The sequence below is a fragment of the Triticum urartu genome, chromosome 5A (assembly GCF_056163025.1).
Source record: "Triticum urartu cultivar PI428250 chromosome 5A, HENAU_Tu73, whole genome shotgun sequence".
In the NCBI taxonomy this organism is placed as follows: domain Eukaryota; kingdom Viridiplantae; phylum Streptophyta; class Magnoliopsida; order Poales; family Poaceae; genus Triticum; species Triticum urartu.
This window is the reverse complement of record NC_141877.1, coordinates 6044444-6053210: the sequence shown is the minus strand read 5'-3', so window position 1 is coordinate 6053210 and position 8767 is coordinate 6044444. Positions and strand designations below refer to the sequence as shown.

The 8767-nt window shown below is 41.6% G+C and overlaps 1 protein-coding gene across 1 annotated transcript; it reads right to left on the bottom strand.

Moving 5' to 3' along the window:
- LOC147967365 (uncharacterized) lies at window positions 1–2740 on the bottom strand. Its single transcript, XM_087522457.1, has 2 exons — window positions 750–2740; window positions 1–649 (listed from the first exon to the last, which is right to left on the bottom strand). The coding sequence occupies exons 1-2, from the start codon at window positions 1391–1393 to the stop codon at window positions 1–3; spliced, it is 1293 nt and encodes a 430-aa protein (XP_087378583.1). The 5' UTR covers window positions 1394–2740.
- Window positions 2741–8767: the final 6027 nt, after the last annotated feature.

Below are 8767 nucleotides of genomic sequence, written 5' to 3'. Positions count from 1 at the left end.
CTAGTTCTTCGGAGGGAACTCTCCAGTCCAACATGGGGTGTAAGGAGAAGACATGAAGTATTGTATGTCATCATTCATGTTGAAATACGAATAACCCTTTGGGCATATATTTCCTAAGACTTCAATCTTCGAGCCATTTAAATGATATGCCAGTCCTGTGATTCCTGTCTCGCTTGATTCACTCAAGAACAGAATCTCTCTATAGGGGTGAAATCCGAGTATCTGAATATCATAGCTCTTATTATCATCATGACTCTCTTTATTATGGTAATAACAATCTTGAACATCATCATTGTCAGAATCCCATTCATATATCTGTTCAGTTGATGCTTCCTTGAAGTCATTTAGAGAACGAATAGAACGAAACCAGTTGTAGTTAATATCTTCTAAGATCCAGTGTCCACGGACTCGTTGGTTGAACCGGTGGCGTACTAGCACGGGATTAAGGTCTATGTCATCCTTCAACATCCACTCCATTTGACCACATGATTCATTAAGGATCCAAACTCGAAGCAAACACTTATCTTCTTCAAATGCCACAAGGTACACCCCCTTTTTTGATTTTGCTATATTAATATCTAGAGAGCCGTCCACTTTCATAACAATTGGTGTTTTAATTACACGGTATGCATTATCTGACAATGATATTCTGCATAATCAAATCATGCATTGTCCATAAATGTTTTAATAACAAACCACCACCAAGATAGACATCAGATAATATAATAACAAAGCTGGTAAACATGTACCTCATAAGAAAAGCAGCCCCGCAGTGCATATAAAGTGCTCTTCGAAAATAGACAGCAGCCTCTCTGAATTCCTGCCAACCCACCCGCATCTCGCCGACGGTCCTTGCCGCACCGCCTTCTCGGACGAAATACTTGTCCTCCCAACAACTAGTCCTTGATGAGAACACATACATCCTGCATGGAGACGGTGGCCACTCGGATTCCTCCATGGAGAGGTCTGCCTCGTCTTCGTCACATATACGATCGTTGTTGTCACGCAAACATGGGATCATAAGTACCTCATAGTGTGGGGATATCATCGGATCATAGACCAAATGACTAGAGTACCACATGTTCCATCTAGTACAATCTTGGGCCGTGCACGGCGGGAAAGCATTCCACTGACGGGTGGCAGGGTTAACGACACAATTTTTGCTGAGCAAGAGTAGCCCGTTACAGTGATCCTCGATGTTGTAGCCATGCCAATCATCAGAGTGTTCCCATATAGTGCCGGCGCGAGGGCCGATGGAGGGCAGGAAGCTGAGGTCGCCGCTGATGGCATCTCCCGAGGAGGAGGAGGGGCGGGCGAAGAATTCGGGATACTTGTGCTCCATGAAGTGGACGAAGAGGCCGGCGAACGAGAGCGGGAGCAGGTCGGCGCGCATGAGGCGGTGGGCGTCGACCACTTCGCGCCAGGCCCTGCAGACGCGGCGGGCACGTCTTCCGGCAGGTCAGGCGTCAGCCCCTGCTCCCCCTTTCGTCTACGCGTGCGGCCTTCAGCGGCCGGTCTTCGTCGGCAGCCATGGCGTGCCTACCGTACGTGATGATCTTCGCTCTGGAAGAAACCCTAGATTGATTATGATTTTGTGTCCGCGCGTGTTGTATGAGGAGATTGGCTCGGGGTGCACCGTCATCGGCCGGTTTGGAAAGCCGTCTGGAAGCACGCAATCTGCAGGTGGTTTAGTGGGCTCTCATCGCACTTAGATTGATTCATTAGTGGGCTCTCATTAGACAGATTTTTTTTATGTGCGCTAGCCCTATTAGCCCACGTACATACTGGATTTCATCAATGATTGATTACTTCCTAGCTAAGTTCTTCTTCTTCCATCCATTTATGATCAAAGTTGCCATCGTTTGGTCTTTGGTGACCGACCATGAACAACGTTGAGGCTGATTCTTCTTCCATTTGTGGAGCAAATGGTCGTGTGGTGGCAACTTCTTAATAAGGTTGAGAACGTCTGATCTGTCACCTATCCTGTAACTGAAAGCGGAGAATGTCCATGAACCCCACATTGCATGCCATAAGGCGGCCTAATCTTCTACTAGACGTACTGTTTCGATCGAGAGTGGAGTAAAAATAAAGAAGGGGTTGTTGGCTTTTCACCTGCTTTAGTACATCAAAGGTGCCGTAAATTATTTATTTCCAACCCAAGAAGGAAAAGATAAGATGTGGAGCCCAAAATGGAATGGAAAATGCTGAGAGAATAGAAAGTACTGAAATGGAAGAAAATTGTCAAGCTGTTCCAGAGTAGCTAATCTACAGCAGAATGGTACAACATGTAGATTGCATCATCATCGTTAATTACTGTCTGTTCTTTATTTAAGAGAGGTGGATCAAGCTCCAAATGAGCAGTGCCTGCTTGTTCCAATTGATTCGGTCCCTCTTAATTAGCACACCATTAATCATGTTTTCCTCCGTACAACTTGTTGATGAGCAAGTCGTACCACAAGGCCAGTGCAGCAATAGAATGTTTAAAGACTCGGACAGGCATGCATGTAGTACAACATTCCATTTGTCAAGCAGTGCCCTAATTAAAGCAAGAATTTGTGATTAAGAGGCTGTCAAACCTCAACACCCTCCCTTCTGATGTTAATGTTAGTCAGGTACATACAGTGACGTTTGAACCGATCTGCGCTCATCTCACGTCTCATTTTGACAGATACGGGAACCTCACAACGTATTGTCCATGCACATTGTCATTCTGATGTTGTTAGTTTTCAGACAAATTAAAATCAACCAACTTGGTCGTCATCAAAGATTTTGCACGCCGGGAGATCAAATTCTCCAATCAATTCTGGCAGGTTCAGTTTGATTTGCTTTCTAGCTAATGTTATCTTACTATGCAGTACATGGAGGCTCAATGAAAATTCATTCATTCATTCATGCGTTATTTTCATTTCCTTTTCTTCTTTTTTTGACAGGGTGCATGCTCCACCTAACATGAAACTGGAGGCGCATTGTTGAAGTTGAAGCACCGCACCTACTTGGTCGTCAAATTCAACAGCGCGGTTAATACACGAAAGGGGTCGTTGTCTTGTGGCCATTTTTAGCATGATCATTAACTTATTGCAAACTGAAGGAAACAAAAATGGGAAAAGATAAGGTGGAGCTAGCCCAACTTGGAATGGCAAAATGTTTGCGGAGAGGATAGCTCTCTTCTTTTGGATCGGTGCACAATTGATGATATATACTCATCATTTTTACCTGTTTGCGGGAAATGATAGAATGCAACTTGGAGAGAAAATAACCAGAGAGAGAGAGAGAGAGAGAAGCAACAATTTGAGAAAAGAAAGAAGAGGAAGGTTAGGTCTAGGTAGGTAGTAGGTGATTGAAAATGAATGAATGATATTGGTGTGAGATTCAGAGATAGGATGGAGCACCACCTACCCTTGAACCAAGCAAAGTAGTACGATGTCCGTACATCAGTCCAAGAGACAGTTGAGTTGATGAGACCATTTGCTGGGCTTGGTCACCTAATTAATTTGGTCAAAGCTTTTGCTTAATCCAGTCCCTCACTGAGACTGTTCTTAATTAGACTTTTGATCAGCTAGACTGATAGGTACGTAGAATCTATGTGTTAGTTTACTACTACTAATCCTAACACTAACACCAGTTGAAGCATGAAGCTTGTTGCGGTCCATGGACGATGAACAAGGGCTTGGCGTTTTTTTGCTTGAATAAGTACTTAGTTAACATACAATACATTAATACGAGAACGGCGAAAGAGCGGACGAGCTCGCTTGCTCTCGCTAAGTGGAACTCTACTGGTGGTGCAAGGAATGTCCAAGGATACGCATCGTGAAACTGAAACAGTAGCGTGCGGTTTTGTATGCCCGTGACAGAGCGACGGCGCCGTCACGGCAGTCCGTGCATAAGTTTCATTGGTATATGTATATGTATATACAGGACCTATATGTACACCACGTGTTCGGGCTATGTCGCAGAAACTTGGGTGTGTTATTTCCAGTATATATAATTAGGAGTAATTACTACATGTGGTGTCTTCTTGTTCTCAAAAAGGAAAATACATGCGGTGCTTCTGTTGTGTTGTCTGACTAAAACACATGCCTTATTTGTGTGTGGTATTATTTCTCGCAACTATACTACTTGTGGAACTTGAATGTTGTCTGCAACAATTTCCACTAAAAAGACTGCCGCTGGAGAGTTGAGATTAGTTTTTTTTTGTGTGCCTCAACTCCAAGACCAGATAACTTGCACCCTCTAAAACCAAACAAGGTTCGTCCTTGGACTCGGTTTTGACCACACTCAAATTCACATAATTATTCAAATCCGTGAAAGTGCTTGAAATTTACGTACTTATTTCCAAATCCGCTTACTTTTTCCAAGTACATATAATTTTTCAGAATTCACATACTTTTTTCAAATCCATGATTTTTTTAAAATTCATGTACCTTTTCAAATCCACATAATAATTCCAAGTTCACGTATTTTTTTCTAGTGAACTTATATCTTATCAAATTCATGAACTTTTTAATGTTTCACGTACTTTTTCCATGTTTGCATAAATATTTCCAATTAATGTACTTTTTTAGTATTCATGTACTTTATTCAAAAAAATCATAAATTTAAAAAATATCACGAACCTAGAAAAAGTAAGCGGATTCAGAAAAAAGCGAACGTGAAAAAATTACACGGATCTGAAGAAATGTATGCGAATTTGAAAAAAGCGCATGAGTTTGAAAAAATGACGTGAACTTGAGAAAAATACTTGAATTTGAAAAAATTAAACGAATTTAAAAAAAATCATTGATTTGAATTAAAATATATGTGATTTTTTTAAAAAAAATCAGGGATTTGAACAAAATTATGTGGCTTGACAATATTTGTAAGTTAATAAAGGCAGATACTTAAGGTATAGGATTGGATGTGGCCGGCTTCCGCATTCGTGTCGACTGGACCATCCACCTGAACGTTTGAGGGGAGTTTGAGACGGTTGTAGATGCTTCTAGTGCCCGCTCATGCAAAAGTTGATGTATCAAATATCCTGGTGTGTAGTTGGTGTGCCAAAGTGTAGGTGTGGACGTTGAGCACCCCTGGTTTTGCACTCGCAGCCTCGCACATGTTGGTCCTGAACGTCCCGTCCCGTCCCCCCCCCCCCCCCCCGGGTCTGTTAATCATGTGGGCCCGTCCTACCTGCAAAGCCCAATACACAACGTATACATCTGACAGTACCTGACGCAGCCCAATTCGGACGAGAACGAGCGCCCAGCGATTCCAGGAGCATGCGAGCTCATCCGTTCCTATGGATTTCTCACATTAATACATATTACCTATTTTGAAACGGAGGTAGTACAACATATTGATGTGCTGCTGAATTAATGTATCAAGACATTCACATATGTAGAAGAAAGCCAAGACAAGTGGGAGAGTATCAAAGTTAAGGGCTCCTTTGGTTCATAGAAATTATGTACTATGATTTTTGGAGGAACTTTTCTATTGGTGGTCATTTGATTCGTTTGATTGGAATCCTCGGGAACTATTCCATTGGATTAATTTGTACTCCCTTTGATCTATATTTTTTGTCACTCAAATGGATATATCTAGACGTATTTTAGTGCTAGATACATCCTTTTGGGCGACAAGTAATATGGATCGAAGAGAATGGTAAATCTTGGAGGAAAATTTTCATCCACTCAAACCCCCTATGATAGAATTCATCTGTTTTTCTTGTGCTATCAAACACTCTTCTATTCAAAATCATGCATAAAAGGACATGACACTTTGCTCATGTGTTTATTCTATTCATGCATTTTGTGAATCCCGCAAATCAAATAGGCCCTAAACATATGGAGTAGCACCATATGGCTTAGCTTTGTTTTAGTGAACATACCACATGCATTTTGTGAATCCCGCAAATCAAGCCATATGTTCACTAAAACTGCCAAATACATTCTACCTTAAAGTCAATCATTCCTAAGTTTGATCAAATATATAGAAGAAAAATCCAAGAACTACAATATTGACCAAATACATTACAAAAGTATATCTGATGGTGGATATATTGATATTGATTTGAGGGTGTCCTTATAATACCTCTTTCTAATAAATGGATTTGGCAGTTCTCTGCTAACATTAAAAAAAACTATACTCGTCTAATGTCTCATTTTTGATGGTGATCCAAATTAACATCACAAAAGGTACATGTTTCACGTACATTTCATCTGGGGCCTAAACTGGAATTGGAAGCAAGATGCTTGATGAATCGATTTTGTCGTGAAATTCGATGGACGTGTTTAACTTCGGATCGATCTCTAGTTACAGCCTCTCGGTGGAAAGTGGAGTGGAAAAATAGAAGAAGGGGTCGTTGGCTTCGCACCAGTTTTGCTATAATCTTCATTCATTCAAATGAAAAAAGGGGGGAAATAAGATGGAGCCCAAGTTGGAATGGGAAACGTTTGGAGGGACCTGAATTCTTCTTTAGGATTCGTGTACAATGGCTAACAAATGGTAGAATGCTACTTGGATAGAAAATTACCCCAAAACAAGTGGCATGCTTTATCCTTTATGGATTGTGAAATTGATTGCCCTGTCAACAAATAGTGAAAGAAAAGAAGGTAGGGGTGGACAGGTAGGTAGTTGGGTGGGTGAAAATGAATGAAGTCGGTCTCTTGGTATGAGATGTTTGAGAATCTAGTGATAAGGATGGAGCACCATCTACTCCTGTAGCAAGCGAATTAGCACTCGTAAGGTTCACTTTGAGAATGAGAGGACGGGATCTTGGCAACAGTAGTACGATACCCGTACAGGCAAGGAATCAGTGGATGAAACCAAACCATTTGCTGCTGGGTTTGGTCACCTACCAATTTCAGTCAATGCTCTTGCTTAATCTAATCTCTCACATGAGATTTTAGTTAATTGTTAGACCGTTGGACGGGTAGACCGGTTGGTAGAATGAGAATATATGTTGGGGCTGTGTGTTAGTTTAGTACTCTATGATACTAGTTGAAGCACCGATCAAGCATGATGTGGTTCATGGATAGTTTTAATGGAAAATCAGTGAGAAAAAACCCGAGATGTGAGGGGGGGAAATCAAAAAGGTAGGAGAGAAGAAAAACTTGTGTAAGGTTCCGCCATCCTCTTATGATAGAATGAAGGAACCTTGCAAATTTTTTAAGTATGATAGACAAGTACTAGTTAATAACATACATACATATTGATGTGTCGTGGAATTTATCTCTTAGGGCCTTCACAATAGTAGAAGAAAGCCATAGGATCCCATATGATTTAAATCCTTAGAAGTTTTTCTTATGGTGGTTGTCTTGATTCTTGGATTGGAATTCTTAGGAATATTTGTATAAGATTGATTGTACTACATTTTGAAGGTAAATTTTCATACACTCAAACCCTTTATTTTCTTGTGCTGTCAAATACCCTTTCACTCAAATTCATGTAGTTTGGTAATCCTACATGATATAAGAGGACGTGACACTCTATTCCCGCGTTTTCATGTTCGTGTGTTTCGTCACGTTAATTAATCCCCAAAATGTCAAAATCGGCTGACCAACCTCACCCTCAGTCGGTTGCCTCCCGCATGCTCGTCACGCACCGCTCATGGGTGCCCCACATGAGAAGCGCCTCCGACCTTATCCCTTCCCCTCTTCTTCCTCATTTGCTCGACACATCGCGCGCCCCAACAATCCTCCAGTCCGGCCACTGACCACGTAAATCCAACGGCTGCGTGCGACATGATCCAATGGTCCGCATGGTCACCGATCCGCAGCGGTAGTGTGGTGTAGAGGATCGTCCGTTCCTTTGTCCAGAAATCCCCCCTGTCCCTCCCATGTGCCTTCTCACTCGATGTAGATAGGAATTCCCTTTTCTAATAAATAAAAATAGGCCAAAATCTCACGTGAACGAGGGTGTCAATTAAGTGTGAGTGTCGACACTCTTTCACAGTGTATAAATTCAGTTAAAAATTCATCATTTCTAAGTTTGATCCAATCTATAGAAGAAAAATCCAACAACTACAAAATACATCACAAAAATATATCTGATGGTAGATATACTGATATTGATTTGAGGGTGTTCTTATAACACCTATTTCTAATAAATGGATTTTAGAGCTAACATTTAGAAAAAATGTAAGCTCATCTCATGTCTCATTTTGACGGTCATCCAAACAGCACGAAAAGGTTTTTTTTAGAAAAGGAGGATGACCCCCGGCCTCTGCATCTGGAAGATGCATACGGCCACTTTATTGATTATTCTCATGACCTTACAAAGTATTACAACAATGAGTCTGAATCCATCATCTTGGCAACACATACCGCAAACTTCTATCCAAAATGATGAAGGGGTGCTAGCTGGGCCACTACCCAAACCACTCACCTAAGCCTAACATCAAAAGCCGGAAACCGAAACATTCGGAAGCCCCAGCCGAGCCACATACCAGGTCTGGGGCACAATCCGGTCAGACGCACTCGTGTGTCGTCACCGCCATCTTCCACAGGTCCGTGTACATTTCATCTGGCACCTAAACTGGAATTGGAAGCAAGATGGTTGGCGAATCGATTTTGTCATGGAATTCAACAGACGTGTTTAACTTGGAATGGGAAACGTTGAGAGAGAGAGAGAGCACTTCTTTTTAATTGGTGCACAATTGCTAACGATCATCTTTTCTCTCATTATGCGGGAAATCGTAAAATGCAGCTTGGATAGAAAATTACCCCGAGATAAATGGCATGCTTTCTGCATTCTGAAATTGATTGCCCTGATAAACAAATTGGGAAAAAAAAAA